This window comes from Balaenoptera physalus (assembly GCF_965194825.1).
Source record: "Balaenoptera physalus genome assembly, chromosome: 10".
Lineage (NCBI taxonomy): Eukaryota > Metazoa > Chordata > Mammalia > Artiodactyla > Balaenopteridae > Balaenoptera > Balaenoptera physalus.
In genome coordinates, this window is record NC_138889.1 from 91,078,887 (window position 1) to 91,095,982 (window position 17,096).

The following is a 17,096-nucleotide window of genomic DNA, read 5'->3' on the forward strand; positions in this document are numbered from 1 at the left end:
GTGTCTTGTTATAATCTGAGTTTCTTGTTTTAGATGCTAAAGACTCAAAAACAATTAAGATATAGTTTGTGTTCTCAAGCACTCATAGTCTCACACACACACATACACACACATACACATACACACACACACACACACATACCATTATTGTTATGATTTTGTGCTTCAGGTTAAATGATTAATTTCCATTAAGGTTGCCAATTTTACCAACTTCAGCTTAAAATGCTTTGGAAATTGAAATGAATCTACTGTGATTTTATGATTAACTCTTAAATAGGACTTTGTATTTCATTCTCTCATTTCATTCTTAAAATACCTAGGATCCAGATTTACCAGTTTCTGTATTCCCACACCCTAGGATCCAGATTTACCAGTTTCTATATTACCACATAATAATAGCTTTTTACTCAACTGCCATATTTATCTACTTTAACCTATTTTCTTATGTCGAGATCAAAATCTTGTTTCTGATTTTGATGTGTAATTTTGTTTCTTGTTTTCTTTATGCCATTCTCATTTCACTTTCAATACTTCATGTTTTTAGCATTTTATTGTTCTTTCAACATATATTTGAAAAAATAAATCCTGTCATCTCAGTCTCCCTTTCTCCCTTCACACTTGTTAATATTTGAATTAAATTCCCCCTTAGGTAGAACATTGTGTGTCTGAATGTTCTGGACAAATGGCTATGCCTGTGGCTTTATAATCTGGTGGTGGTCTAGTCTTTGATTGTCCCAAACTCTTAGTTTCAAAACCTCTGAATAGGTTTCAGTTTTTCTTAGGTTTTAATAATCTTAATAATCATGAGAGAGTTTGACCTTCTCTTACTGATAAGCAGCTAACATTTGTTAAGTACTAGGTATTATGCTTAGCACTTTACCCAGGTCATCTCAATCTTTGTAATTACCTAGTGAATTTCTTTTTTACATTTTAATTTTTATTATTTTTATTATTCTCAACTTACAGATGAGGAAACCAAGGCTTAAGGTTAAGTAAATTGCTGTTATGGACTAAATTGTGTCCCTTCAAAATTTATCTGTTGCAGCCCTAACCAGTACGGCAACTGTATTTGGAGACAGAGCCTTTTAAGAGATAATTAAGATTAAATGAGGTCATAAAGGTGGGGCCCTAATTCGGTATGACTGGTGTCCTCATAAGAAGAGACACCAGGGGAGCCTGTCCACAGAGAGAACACCACAGGAGGACACAGCGAGAAGGCAGCATTTGCAAGCTAAGGTGAGGGGCCTCAGGAGAAACCAGACCTGCCTACACCTTGATCTCGGACTTCTAGCCTCCAGAAGCGTGGGAAAATAAATTTGTGTTGTTTCAGCCACCTAGCCTGTGGTATTTTGTTATGGCAGCCCTAACAGAACTGCCTAAGGTCGTGTAACTAGTTAGTGATGGCATTGGATTATGGGACTAGTCATTGTGGCTCCAGAGCCCGTACCCTGAACCATTTTGCTTTTCTGCCTTCCATACAGCATCGGGCAGTTCTCAAGGTCTGGGATTCCCGGGCATGTGGATAACGTGAGCCATAGGAATGGATGTGCTACCCCAAAACGCTTACACTCCGTACTTCTCCAGAGTGTAAGCTCCATGATGGCTGATTGCTTGGGGGTTTTGTTCACCATTATTATTCTAGTGTCTAAAGCAGTGTCTGGTAATGTAGAATAAATCAATGCTTAATAAATATTTGTTGAATAAATGAAACAAAAAGAAAATAAGAGAACGAGGGATGTCAGAAACACAGATAGGAGGGCCTCAGACCAACCCTAAAGAACATCCACAGTTAGTGGCTAGGCACAGGAAGAAAAGCCCGCGAAAGGATGCCCTGATGTCATGATGCCCCGAGTTTGGCTTTGATATACTAGCTAACTGGGAACCATAGTAGAATTTCAACACACACACACACACACTGCAAGTGATTTTGAAAAATAGAGGCAAAGAAGGAGAGAAGCAGCTAGAGTCAGGGAGACTGGCTTAGCTAGGAGGCTGAGCAGAAATGCATATACGGTTGCAGCAGACTCCACTAGGGCCGTGGAGGAGGAAATGGAAAGGAAAATAGGGCCGATGCAAGTGAGAGTGACAGTACTTGGTAACAGGTGACTGACAGAGGATTAGGGAAAAGAAACAAAGATGAGTCACAAGTGTTTTGCCTGGAGATCCTGAGGCCCACCGAGGCCAAGTGACTTGTTCAAAGTTCTCATTTCAGGAGCCTTTTATTTTTTCCCTTAATGAGTGTATGTTCTGTCAAGAGCTCAGGATCTTGGGCTGGGACTGGGTTTACACTTCTGGACTGATAAATTTTGAGTTGTCAGTTCAGCCAAAGGAATATCACCACTCACCCTTGACAACTTCTGAAAAACGTAATTAAAAATGAAACTGGTGACAGCACATAAAACAGCATGTTTCCGAAGTTGACATATCATTTTGGTCCCCAAAGCTATTTTGAATTAGAACGTTAGAAATGCATCTTTAAACTTCCAAAGAGGGACGAAGAGTCGTTTCCCCATCTGAAGAATGAATTTAAAATCTGCTGTAGAAAAATACCCCAGAGAAAAATAGAGAAAGCAGCTGGCCCTCTTACCAATTTCAGAGCAGAAAAGGAATTTCAGTAGAGCATAAAAACAGCTTTCTCTCATAAAGAAAACACAACAACAAAAAATAATCCTTGCTGTGAAGCCTTTTGCAGTTGTTTTCTGTCGAGTATTAGATAGAGACCGGCAGGCTTAGCATTGTTTTGACACCCTTGCACCTGGCAGATTGCCTGCCAGCGGAAGTTGGAAACGAACTGACCAGCTTTATGCTTCCAGGTGGCACTTAAGCCACATTTTCTGCGCTGTTGTTATCAGTCATTTAATTCCCTACTGAATATTGAGTGGTGTTTTTAGTTCACAGGCCATTTGCAGTGTCTTTCTGTTTCCTTTTTTACATTAGCCACATTAAGAAAAAAAGGCAACTCGGGAAGCACTTTTGCAAATGTGAGTTTAACAGTAAAGTGCACTATTGAAAATAGCACAGCAAGTAGCAGTAAACTTGCTTTAACTTAAGACATAGACCACTGGGATGTTAAATTCAAGAGAAATTTGTAGAAGGCATCATATGAGGACTTGGTAATAAAAGCAACTAGGCAATTAAAAAAAAAAAACCCCACCTGATTAACCTGGCGTCCCAGGGGAGAGACTAAGGAAGCAGTTATTGATTTTTTTTTTTTTTTTGGTATTGCTGAAAAGACTAAAAGGAGAAGAAAAAAAGCTCATGGTTTTATATTGATCATACATTTAGTAGCTATCTGTATGTGACTTATTTATCACAGCATAACATCAAATATCACATAGAACACTGAAGGAGAAAAAAGTATTGGATGAAGTGAACTACTTTATAGCAGAGTCCTATGGAAGAAGCATCATCAGCTGTTTAACCTGTTCTTTCTCTTTGGGGGACCATCTGCAAACTGTCATTAAACAATTTTCATTTGTTTCTCTATTTCTTTTGTCATCACTAAATCACTTCACTTAGGGAACAAATTGACAAATTATGAAACACAGAAAACTGCTGGTTCAGTTGCAGAAGGAAATTTCCCCCTCTCAAATTATGATGGATTTTGAGCTGATCAAGCCATTTTGTTTTAAAGATATTACCATAAATCTTCAGCTGCAGTTGTTACAATTCATATTCATTTTACACATGAATATTTGGTCCATAGATAGTCATTTGTTTTCTCTGCTGTAGTCTAGGTGTAATTGGATAAGGAAAGAAAATGTATTTAAGTATTTACAACATTTTGAATTACAATCATTACATTTATTTTCGACAGTGTTTTTAACACATTTTCTTGCAATAAATATCTTTTCTAGTGTGTTTTCTCAGTAAAACACACATAAGATATTATGTGAAGTTTTAAATTTGACTTATGTCCAAATAAATGAATCATTTTATTTCTCTCTTTATAACTTTTCAATACACACACATATACATATATATTATATAGTATATTTTATATGTACATATAAATTAGAGAGGTAAACTTTCTTAGGCAAATGGAATTTTGAACTTTTACAAAACACAAGCAAAGAATTACTGGTAGCCAAAGAAACTTTTAAGATGGTTACTATCAACCTTTAAGTAGCCAATTTAAACAATATTAAGTGCATGCGCATTTGTTTCATATGCATTTTTCTTTAATTTTTACTTATTGTTGTCAATATGTTGTTATACTTGATGGAAAAGAGTGAATTATTGGACTTGAAACTGAGGTGGTCATGAGACTGTGTCCTTTGACTCAGTGAATGGGTACATATTCACATCTGGATGGTTTTAGCAAAATGTTCTTTCAGCCATAGAACAATAATGTTTTCTTTGAAATGGTCAGCTAAACCCAAAGGGATACAAACAGGAAACTTTATTGTAACCAAACTCATATCTTCCTTATATGAAAATCCAACCACAGTCAGTCTAGTATGAGATTTTTTTTGTGTCTTTTTTTTTCTTCCTATTTGGATTCATTCCAGGTGGGATAGATTGAAGTGAACACTAGTTAGCTTACTCTGCAGCCCATTGCTCCCTTAGCACAGTGAGGAACCATTGTACCATTTTCATGTTCTTTCCGGACTTAGCCTGCCTTTGTATTAGTTTTTGTAGTGTGTGAATCCCTGATTAGAAAAAAGGGATTGTGAATCAAGTACCATGTTCTCTTTTTTTTCCACCTTCTCCAAATTAGGCTTTGTGTGACTTATAGCCAGTCATCTAATTTCTGGGTATTGGGCTTAGTCCCTAATTGTAGTATCAATCCAGTTCTTGCTAATGTTGAGGTCATTTCTGTATTGACTGTATTCCTGCTATAATTCAGGCATTGAGCTAGAATCTGGGAATACAAGATGAATGGGACAGAAGTATGTTGTTCTTATTTATTTCTGTGTTCTGGGTGTTCCAAATGCTCTAGATGTGTGAAGGCACAATAGCAATCTATATGTTTGTAGACTACGTACGGTTACAGGTTGATTGATTGGTAAGGCAATGCATAAAACAGTATCCAGAATATTGCCTTTGCTTTTTTTTTTTTTTTTTTTTTTAAAGAATTTATTTATTTATGACTGTGTTGAGTCTTCGTTTCTGTGCGAGGGCTTTCTCTAGTTGCGGCAAGTGGGGACCACTCTTCATCGCGGTGCGCGGGCCTCTCACCATCGCGGCCTCTCTTGTTGCGGAGCACAGGCTCCAGACACGCAGGCTCAGTAATTGTGGCTCACGGTCCCAGTTGCTCCGTGGCATGTGGGATCTTCCCAGACCAGGGCTCGAACCCGTGTCCCCTGCATTGGCAGGCAGATTCTCAACCACTGCGCCACCAGGGAAGCCCTGCCTTTGCTTTTCGAGTCTCAATTTTAGATTGAATAAACACTTAATACGAGTTAAGAAAAGAGCAATAAGAATGCTTAGAACAGCGGATTTAGAGACTTTTTCTTCTTTTTTTTACTTCAAGCTTTTTTTATATTCAAGGGATGTCTTGGAGCACTCTGAAAAAAACGAGGGAGTGTGAAAGACATGTATAATTTAAGTCTGTTCTTGCATTGCTCTCATATGCCAATGTACGAGTCCTATATTATTACAGATTTATATAGAAGAGGTTATTCTACCTCATAAAGTTTGAAAACTTCTAGGAAGCATTTATTTATAAAGGAGACAGAAAAAAATTACTCCAGCTTTCTCCAACCTATATGAATAAAAGAGGTTGTCTTGAGTAGATGCATCTTTGTGTAGGCAGGCAGAAGGGCATGATCTCAAGATGAAGGGAAATTTCTTAGGTTGGAGGAATTTAGTTTTATGAAGAATTTAGTATACTGCCCTTATATTTCTTATTTTGTTGTGGGCAGGACCAGTGTAATGGAAAGGATGCTATTCTAATGTAGGATGCAGAAGACCTGGTCCAGGCATTTATTAACTCTTTGAGACTGCAGTCCTGCCACTTAACTCTCTCTGAATCTATAAATCAGGGATAATTCTGTCTGCTTGGTGTCTCGTGGTTATGGAGAGAATCAGATGAAATATACATGAAGATACTTCATAAGTTTTGAAGACTTACTCAAGTGTTATGACTATGGGGACTATTTATTATTTAAAAGAGGAGCATCAAGGTTAAATATTAAAGAAATCTTGATTATACAATATAAAAAATGTAAAATACTGTCTACAGTATTTTATATTTTTATAAAATTTTATATATTTCAGTATAGTTTTCCACACCTCTTCATTGAAGTAGTTATAACCAATTATGTGTAGTATGTATTGTGTAGTATCTATGTATAGTGTGTATTGTATAGTGTAACACTATACAATGCAGGGAATAATCCTACACTGGCCTCTGGTGGATGGACTAAATAATATGTCTACACATAACCTTCAGGCAAAGGTATTTATGTGCTTTGACAAAGATGAGGTATCAGAAACTTCTTGAGTTGACTTTTTTTTTTTTTTTTTTTTAAATTTATGGCTGTGTTGGGTCTTCGTTTCTGTGCGAGAGGGCTTTCTCTAGTTGCGGCAAGCGGGGGCCACTCTTCATCGCGGTGCGCGGGCCTCTCACTATCGCGGCCTCTCTTGTTGCGGAGCACAGGCTCCAGACGCGCAGGCTCAGTAATTGTGGCTCACGGGCCCAGTTGCTCTGCGGCATGTGGGATCTTCCCAGACCAGGGCTCGAACCCGTGTCCCCTGCACCGGCAGGCAGATTCTCAACCACTGCGCCACCACGGAAGCCCCCAGAAACTTCTTTTTAGTTCTAAATTTTTAGATTCTGCTCCACAGAATCTTTACTTGGGACTCTTACCTTGAGTATATGCAAAGATCACCTGGGAGATGCTTATTAAAATGCAGCTTCCTGGGGATCAATCCCCCAATTCCGAATTACTAGTTCTAGTGTGCAGCCCAGGAAGCTTGACTTTCAGACCAGCTTTGAGAAACACCCTAAATGAGATTAAGGAGGGGCATGGGAAGATGGATGAATTCATCAAAATTCTGTGCTTTTGTATATATAGTATTTCTCTAGGAATAAGTTCCGTAGCTTTCATGAAATTGTCCACACTCTTCACCCAAAGTGTAAGAGCAATTATTTTACTTTAAATATAACTTTAGTTTAATGTCATCATTTTATATTATTTAAAAGATACCTTGACAGTGAAAAAGCATGACATGTTACAGGAATGATTTTTTAATTGAAATATAGTTGATTTACAATGTTGTGTTAATTTCTGCTATACAGCAAAGTGACTCAGTTATACACATATATACGTTCTTTTTATATTCTTTTCCATTATGGTTTATCCCAGGATATTGAGCATAGTTCCCTGTGCTCTACAGTAGGACCTTGTTGTTTATCCATTCTAAATGTAATCATTTGTATCTACTAACTCCAAACTCCCAGTCCATCCCTCTCCCACCCCACTCCCCCTTGGCAACCACAAGTCTGTTCTCTATGTCTGTGAGTCTGTTTCTGTTTCATAGATAGGTTCCTTTGTGCCATATTTTAGATTCCACATGTAAGTGATATCATATGGTATTTGTCTTTCTCTTTCTGACTTACTTCGCTTAGTATGATAATCTCTAGTTCCAAAAAATATGGAACACTTCACCCATTTGTGCGACATGTTTGCGCAGGGGCCGTGCTAATCTTCTCTGTATTGTTCCAATTTTAGTATCTGTGTTACCAAAGCAGAGCACTACAGGAATGGTTTTACTTTGATCTTGCTAATCTCTGATACAGAGGCTAGGATATAATAGGTTACAGAATTTTAGGGTGGGCTTTGGTTCAGCATATATTCTGTCCCAAGTCTGAAGGATTATAGTGCATGTGTCTGCAGGCCAAAGTTACCCAATCACAGGGAAATCTGTCTACTTCTACTGTTGCCAGAAGAGTATCTGAGTATTTTCCCATTAGCAAGTGCACAGGCAAGAGACTTGGGAGACCACATGGGCTATGAAGGCATCTTGTTGCATGTACTTTTAGGAAATGCCCCTCCAATAATTTTGTGCTTTTGGTAACTTTTCTGCTCTGTATTTCATACATGAGGGTACTTTGTAAGTTTAAAAAATTTACTCAAGTGTAAAATTTTATGATTGGGGTAACTGTGATTTAAAAGAGGGACCTCAAAGTTAAATATTAAATGAAACATGAATCCAAAATATTAAAAAATGTAAATGTAAAATATCATATATGTATATGTATATTTTTCTTTGGTATTTCTAGGAAAGACTGCTTAAGGAGGAAGGAAATGCATATATGTGTTCTCCCTGGATGGAGGGTTTGAAGAAAATGCTTTTCACCTCTACAAATGAATGTTTATTTTTTTGTTCATGGTAGGAAAATTAGAAAATACAGAGAGGCACCAAAACACATGCATATACACATATACAACAAAACAAAAAACATACTCTTTCTGCAGCAGTAAAATTTTTAACTACTCTGGTCATTCAGAATGAAGATTACATTTCTCATTCTCCCTTGCAGTTGGGTATAGCCATTTGACTAAGTATGTGCCAGTAAGAAGTGAGGGGAACTGATATGTGTAACTTCTATCCTCATTCATACAGCTAATGCTCATTGAACACCTAGTATGTGCGAAGTGCTGTTCACATAAGTGAACAAAAGAGACAAAGATCATTATCTTCAGGGAATTTGCACCCTGTAAGGGGGAGATAGACAACAAACAGTAAACACAACAAATAAGAAAAATATCTGTGTTAGAAAACAGTAATTTCTCTGGGAAAGAAAAAGAATACAGAGCAGAGTATGGAGGATCATAAGTGCTGGTAGCAGGGGTGTAAGGTGGCAATTTTATGTAGGGTGATTTGGTTAGGCCTCCGTGGGAAGGTAAAATCTGAATGAGGATTGGGAGGAAGAGAGGGAGTTAAGCCTGCAGAGACTTGAGGGAAAAGCATTTGAGGCCAAGGGAACAACTAGTACAGAGACCTAGTGACAGCAGTGCCTGGGCTGGTTGAGGAATAACGAGGAGGCCAGAGTGACCAGAGTGGCCTGAGCAGGGGTGAGAGGAGGAGAAGCTGAGGTCAGGGGGTGTGGAGGTGGGGGTGGATGAGGCATGGATAGCCTTGTAGGTCCTTGTAATGACTTTGGCTGTATTAGTAGTAGTATTAATTTTTGGTAGCTACATTTTTGTACCCTTCTTATTTATGGCCTTTGGATAAATTTTTACACATGGAAATGCTGGTTCAAAGATATGAAAAAATGTAAGGCCTTGATTAAGTAAAAATTTTCAGGGGAATAGATCAGACATTATTGGTTTTGTAGTGAAATCTTTGCCCACATATTTAATTATTTTTTTGGATAAATTCTTAGACATGGAAATGCTGGCTGAAAGATATGCAGAATGTTATGCCTTTGAGTGAGTAAAAGTTTTAAGGGGATAGATTCTGTTTCTCATAGGCAGAAGTCATGTCCTTTAACTTTCCCAATTCCTAGTCTTCCAGCCTAGCATGGTGCTAAGCACACAGTGAGCTCGCTGGGTGAAGTGTAGTGTGTCAGTCTACCTTCCAGTCTTAATCATTACATGTCCTTGGGAATGGGGAAACAACATTTTCCCTTTCAGGAATTGTGAGTAAGTTTCTGATGGAGAGGTCCCTATTCTCTTTAGGCTTACATTTTAGTGGGAAGAGATAGAGCACGGACAGTTAAGAAAGGTAATTGCAGATGATTTCAGATACATTTGAAGAAGAAAACAGGATCATGTTTCTAAGGCTGTGACCATATGAGACAATAAGATGATCAGAGTTGTAGCTTCAATTACTATATGCATTTTTCCCCTTGTTGGGGTGTGAAGGGAAGCTGGGACTCTGTGGTTGGCCTTTGTGTTGATTTCAGCATGTCGTAGCACCGCATGGAATTGGATTAGTGATGGTGGTCTTTGGATCAAACTCAGTATTAGAATCAAGGGGGCACCAAGTGTGGAAACAATCCAAATGTCCATTAGCTGGTGAATGGAGAAACAAAATGTGGTCTATCCAGATAACGGAATAGTTTTTGACAATAAAAAGGAGTGAAATACTGATATATGCTACAACATGGATGACCCTCAAAGACGTCATTCTAAGTAGAGAAGTCAGGTACAAAAGACCATGTATCACATGACTGTATTTATATGGAATGTCTAGGAAAGGCATATCTTTAGCTGTAAAAGGTAGATTAGTGGCTGCCTGTGTTTGGCAATAGGAATGGGGAGTGGCTACAGATGAGTACCTGGGACTTTTTGGGGTGATGGAAATGATCTAAAAATGTAATTGTGGTGACGGTTGGACAACTCCATGTATTAAAAATTATTGAATTGTACACTTAAGTGAATTCTATAAATATACCTCACTAAAGCTATGGAGGGGTGGAGCTACTGTTCATGGATACCTAGATCCTTACCTGAGTTCTTCACTGGATGAGCGTATGGCCTCGTGACTCTGCATTTGGCTGAAGAACTAGGAGGATCCTGCTTGTCATAAATACTTCCTATTAAGAAAATAAGCCATTTGTGCATAGACTTGAAATTTTTAAGTAGGTAAGGACAGTGATACAAAAAGAAACAAGATCCTACTTTGTGTAGAGAGTGTCACCAACAGGTGTCACCCTGTTAGGCATTCTGGGAGCTCAGGGAAGCTGTGCTCAAATACGCTGCATCTGCTCCCACGCTGGACCAGCTCCCTTCTGCGGCCTTGACTAAAGCAGTTGGGAAGGTGAGTTTATCTTATGGGATGATATGTGTGGCCTCTTTGCACCAACATGTAATCCATTTGACAGGTTGCAAGCATGCTGTAATATCTACTGCCACCATCACAGAGATTGTTTAGTTGTTGTTGTTGTTTTTAAGTTATCTGGGGCATGCCAAATTAAACTAAAAGAATAATACAGATTGCCATGGGAAGATAAGGTGAACATTCTGAGATATCTAGAGGGAGGAAACATAACCGCTTGGAGACAGTGTCTTCATATCTGTTCTAGAAACACAAAAAGAACCTACTTTGTGAGCTCTTTTCTCCTTTCTTAAATCCATCGCTGAGGCTCCCTTTACTTCTCACCTGGATTGCCACAGTAGCGCCATACTTTCTGGTATGAAAGTATCTGAACCACTCTGCCGCATTCCATCCATTTCATCTTAGAGCACAGCTCTAGTTATGTCTCCCAAGGGCCTTGGTATACTACAGAGTTTTTGTCAAGCCTGCAAATAGCAGCCCTTCCGTGCATCGCAGAATATGTACTCCTGCCTTCCTGGAATACATGGTGGTTCTTCCTCAGGCCCCACGTGTTCCCACCTTGGGGGCTTTGTTTGTGCAGTTTTCCCTTTGTAGGATACCTCCTCACAGGGCGCACCTGCTGAAATCATAGCCGTCTTTCAAAGCCCAGCTCAGACTCCCCATTCCTATATGAAGCCTTCTGTGATTCTCCCAAACCAATTGTGATTTCACCCTTCTCTAACTTTGTGCTCCCTTATATCCTCTGCCTTAGTTGTGTTCTATTTGGATGGTTTGCATACCTGGCTTAACTTCTTAGTTTGTAAGCTCCATAAGGGCAGGGACTGGGTCTTACCCATCTTGGGTCACTTTGCACATAGTTGATGCCCACGATACAACCTGTGGGTTGAATAAGTTGCATAACTCAACTACCACTCAGCTTTTCTCCCTGAAAATAAACTTACAGCAACTTTACACTTTCCTCACTTTTTTTTCTCTCTGTAAGTGCCTAACACTGGACATTTCAAAAATGTCAACTTACTGCTATTGTGTCCCTCACCTTGGACTTTTGACGCACTTTTTTTTTTTTTTTTTCTGAGCTAGGGTTGTGCATTTGTGTCTTGGCAGCTGGAGAGCTATGTCTATGAATAATGAGTCAATTATCATCCAGCCTCGGGGAAAGTACAGTTATTCCTGACTGGCCAGGCTAAGGTAATCCTCTCCTCCCTGTGCCCTTTCCAGTGAAGAACATGAAACAGTTGGAATTCAGACCACTGCAAAGGGAATTTAGACATTTGTCTGCTGAATTTAGCTTCTTTGGACTTATTCTGATTTATGATTGATTGGTTTTTAAATTGCTTATTTAATCCTAATGACTATTGCTCCAGGGGAGGCCATATACCAAGGAGAATGTGATCAAGAAGCAGTGGAGTGAAGTAGTTTGGCTGGGCAAATGAAGAGTGAATATTGTCCACAGCAACATTGCTTTAGGCTAGGAGTATATGAAAATCTCCCCCCTGACTTTCAGAGTACCCAGTCTTGTTATAAGCATGATTGCTTATGCCCTATGCTCTCGGCAGGAGGCTTTTTGCAACTACCCAGTGTTGCACACAATTTCCCCCCCGTGATTTTTTCTTTCCTCCTTAGCAACATATTCAGTATCTCTTCACAACTGAGAACATGCTCCTGATTTGTATTTCTGTTGACCATGGTGCAGAAGAACAGACACTCAGGTGTTGCTGGGAGAATTAGGTCATGAATTCTGATGTTGGTTGTGTTGATCTGTGAGAACTTTCCTGTAAGTGTAAACTTTCTTCTCAGCTCATGGACACTAGTCTGGCCTTTGAATGGATGAATTTGAATTTTTAAAAAGTTTCTTTCAAAACCGAGTTCTCTGAAACTGACTGCTTTCATCTGGAAGATGTACAGTCAATTTACGATTGGTATTTAATTTATCAAGGCGTCCATAGTTTCAACCTTTTGCAGGAGTGTAACCTTTTCCTTTAGCCTGAAATTAGACATTGTAGGTGTAGTTGGTGACCTTGTAAGGGAAATCTGTTGGAAGCTTGTCTGTTTGGTATCAAAAGAACATTGAAAATTCCATTGCTTCAGAATAATGAAACCTTTAGCAAAAAACCTTTGTTTCATGTGTATTGAAGTTTTGACTCAGAAATGCCCAAAGAAACACTCTTTCAGGTCTCGGTAACCGACTTGTTCTCTGAAATATTGCTGTTAGATTTCCAAAGTGTATTATGTCTGGCACTTATTTCAAAGCAAGGAACATTAGGGATAAGATGAAAAGGTAGAAAAGGAGTCTGATGAAAAGCAGAAACAGAAGAAGATGAAACGCACACTTGGGTGGCATGTTTGGATGGCCACCAGGATAACTCTGGGAAGCAGCATCTGGCACTCTAATCAGGCTTTAGGCCACTTCGGATTCTGGGCTGTGCCAACATCTGCCATTTTGTCATTATCATATTGAAAAAGGACTTTTTTCCTATCTTCTTCTGCCAAGAGATTTTGTTTGTGCTGTTTTTTAAAAAAATGATAAAAGCATTTGTAAGAAGCCCTTCGGGGTCTTTGGAGTGAACTAGTACTTACTCTTGTGAAACTGCTTTCAAGGTTTAGGAAGGAGTCTTAAACTGTAGGTTCAGTCAGAGAGAGAACAAGTTCTTTTCTGAATCTTTCCATATTTTAAAAATGAAAGCTTTATGTTTATGAAAGGATGAAGTTTTGAAAGAGTAAACAAGAAATTGTGTTAGATCTGAGACCTCAACCATCGTTCCACATCAGCATCGGAAGCTGGGACTTCATTATATTTTGCTCTTTATTTTGAAGGAGTTTCATCTGGTTATTTGTCAAATAACCTGGTGTTTTATTGGAAATGGCAGAGGAGTACACTGAGTGATTATAAGAACAAACAGAACTTGTCCTCACGGAACATCTGTTCTTCCCAGACATCACTGTGGTTTTCAAGTACGTAAATCAATAGATTATTACAGTAGTGTTGTGCTGAGTACACGGTATTTTCTCAGGAAATACTAGGTTTAGGTTGTGCTAGACTTAAAGGATAAGCAAGGAGAACTGAAACTATTCCGCCTCTTATTAGAACAGGGCACTGAGGAATGGCAGGGAGCCACTGGAAGTCTGCTTGCCTCTAACTTTGATGAAGTTTGAAGAACCCTTTCATTCCTCCTCACTCCTGTTTCCAAGCATCTCCATGCCTATCTTGCTCCACGCTGCTGCCACTGCTTGTCTCCGCCCTAGGACTGATGATTTTACAGCCATAACTGGGGCTGTAAAAGAGGAAGAAGTCAGGGAGGGTAAGTCCTAAGACCATTTTGTCCTCACTTCTGTGGCCTGACATCGTGCTGGTTACTCCAGCAGTGTTCCTATAACCCTCCCATCACCTTCCTTACTCAGCCCTTCAGCCCCTCCACCCCCAGCAGCCAAGGCGAGTGCTTCATATCAGAGTTTGCAGGGATTTGTTGGGGGCACAAGGCAGGGGTCACCCGTCCCAGTAGTAGCTAATTAGGAGTCATGGGTGCTGGTGCAGGAGGCAGTAGAGAGAGCTGGCCTGAGCTGGTGGTGTTTGCTAATAAATCCCTTTGAAAGAAAAAGTGGTGCATTAAATATTTGTGTTTTCCCTCTCTGGCTTATTGAACTAATGCTGTATTATAGGCTAGGCTACCTTATCTCTGCTCCCCAACAGTATTTCTGTGTTAATGTCCTATAGATATCCCTACAAGTCTTTTTTTTTTTTTTTTTAATAAATTTATTTGTTTATTTATTTGGCTGCGTTGGGTCTTCGTTGCTGCCCGCGGGCCTTCTCTAGTTGCGGCGCGCGGGCTTTCTCTAGTTGCGGTGAGCGGGCTTCTCACTGCGGTGGCTTCTCTTGTCGCGGAGCACAGGCTCTAGGCGCGTGAGCTTCAGTAGTTGTGGCTCGCGGGCTCTAGGGCGCAGGCTCAGTAGTTGTGGCGCATGGGCTTAGTTGCTCTGTGGCATGTGGGATCTTCGCGGAACACGGCCTGAACCCGTGCCTCCTGCTTTGGCAGGTGGATTCTTAGCCACTGTGCCACCAGAGAAGTCCCCCTACAAGTCTTAATTCTACCAGTGATGAGGTATTCAGAAGCAAACAGAGGATTCTGGCTGCCTTGCACCAGGCCGAGATCATTAGAACAACAAGAATCTTTACTGATTTTGAAGCCATGCAACCAGTGGCTCAAGAGAAACAAACATGCCACTTCGGTGGGTTAGGCTGTTTTGTAACCCCTTCAGTTAGATACCTGCCCAGGTTGCTCACAAATAAAACAAACCCACGTCTCCAGAATCTTTCCATGGTGGAGTATTGTAAGGGGATGGAACAGGGTGCCCTAATCTGACAGTAGCTTGATTTCTGCCACTTGGCCTCTTTTGAATCCCTTAGTCACTCTTCTAGTGATCCTTGAAGTAGATTCCTGTGTTTTGCTATTGTCATTTGCAGCAAGGGAATTCTAGTTTTAGTATGTGCCGTGCACCCTGGGTTCTTCCTGTACAGTTGTAAACTTTTCTTCTTTGTCTCCTTTCTGGGATTTTAAATTTTCTTTTTTTTTCTGCTTTATTCTTCTATAAGAACCCTCTCCCTTCATTTACTGTACTATTCTAAGTTGCACAGCAGTGAGTGCTGGATTAGGAAGGCCTGGGTTCACATCCCCACTCTGCTACTTACCAGCTGTGTAACTTTGAACAAATTATTTAATCTCTCTGTAGGCCTTGGTTTCTTCACCTGTAAAATGGGGATACTAACAGTACCTACCTCTAGGGTTGTTGTGAAGCTTAAGTGAGATTTATGAGATGCATAATAAAAGACAGTCTGACCCTCAAGTAAGTGTTAACTCTTATTTATTTTAATATTGCTGCTAATTTTAAAAATAATTTTATGGCTTAAACCACTGCCCCAGTGTAATCGACTACCACCTCTTTACCTCTCGCTGTAATCTCCCTCCCACATTTTAGCCTACATTTGCAGTTGCCTCTGGGACATTTCCCTCACAGTTTCCACTGGCACCTCAAATGCAGCATGGACAAAGGTTAATTCATTCTCTCTCATCTGAATTTGTCCCCCACATTTCTGTTAATGGCATCATGTTATCAGAATTTTCTCTTAATTTAGGATGAATCTTAGACTCTTTCCTTATCCTAAGGACATAATCATGAATGTGCAAAGATTTAGCACAAATGTATTCATTGTTTATAGTTTTAAATAGTTGAGAATAGGAATTGGTTAAATAAACTATGTTAAATATATACAGTGGAATTCTCTATAATCATTAAAATTATGCAGAATATGCAGTAGTATGAAAAAATATTGCTCTCAAGTTGACTTATAATATGGTATGTACAGTACAATTCCATTTGACTTTTAGAAGTTTATGGGTGAATAGATAAAAGATGAGAAAAATAGCCACTGAAAAAATTTTGTTGCAGCTTTTCTGTCTTGTAGGATTATGAGTGATATTCTAATTTTAATCTTTTTCTTTTACAAATTTTCTAAAATCATCCATACATTGCCTCCATATTTTTAAAAAAACCCTCAAATTTAGAAAAAAAATGAGATCGGTAATGTCCAAGAGTTTTGCAAATACTTTATTGACCTTTTAACAATGGCTGAGAACAGTGCTGGATACAAACTTATAAATGTTTGTTGAATAGTGAATGAAATAGTGTTATCTTCCTATGCATTTTTAGAAATAACTTTATAGGTTAAGAGTGTTTAATGCTTCAAGCATTCAGTTTGTAGATTTTTTTGGAAAGTATTTTTTTTGTTTTGGAAGAAAGATTCTCAATAAACACAAAATAAACTAGACTGGATGTGGTGGGTGTTTTCTAATATTATGTAATTTATCATTTCAGATAATGTGACCAAAAGAGGAGCCTTTGGAACCAATTCTTCAGAAAACAATTTTACTTCAGTAAAATTTACTCAGAGAAATGAACCAAATGATCACCATCTTAGCAATAAAGCCATCTTTCTTCGTACTTCGTCACAGTGTTCAGAAGAGGAACAGGTAATACCATAGCACATTTACAGGAACAGAGAAAAAAAAATCATCATGAATTAAAAAAAAAGAAAGAGACCATAATAAGAAACATCAGACAGCTATTGGATCAGTAACTCAGACTCCTAATTTTAGAAGGAGTGCCTTTGGGATACTTTACTGAAAATCATCATTAGATTTCATGATTTCAACAGCCAACTTTTATGATAGTAACTTAATTATCCCCAATTTTTGTTAAAAACCTCTTAAGGATCTGCCATCTACAGGTTTTTCTTGGAATTATGTCTATATTTTAGCTTGTCCTCTGGGACAAAAGAGTTCTTTTTTATAATTCTCTATGTAAATGAG

At 39.0% G+C, this 17,096-nt stretch overlaps 1 protein-coding gene across 5 annotated transcripts in view; it reads left to right on the forward strand.

Moving 5' to 3' along the window:
* The window catches only part of IFTAP (intraflagellar transport associated protein), a 58,189-nt gene that overhangs the window by 19,547 nt on the left and 21,546 nt on the right, over positions 1 to 17,096 (forward strand). For 2 of the 5 annotated variants that reach the window (XM_082410578.1, XM_082410579.1), the window contains exons 3-4: positions 13,549 to 13,686; positions 16,603 to 16,757. In XM_082410578.1, coding sequence (XP_082266704.1) covers positions 13,549 to 13,686; positions 16,603 to 16,757 — 293 coding nt within the window. Of the gene's footprint in view, positions 1 to 13,548; positions 13,687 to 13,819; positions 14,034 to 16,602; positions 16,758 to 17,096 lie in introns of those variants that run through there. The other 3 variants (XM_082410581.1, XM_082410580.1, XM_082410582.1) reach the window with 3 other exon arrangements.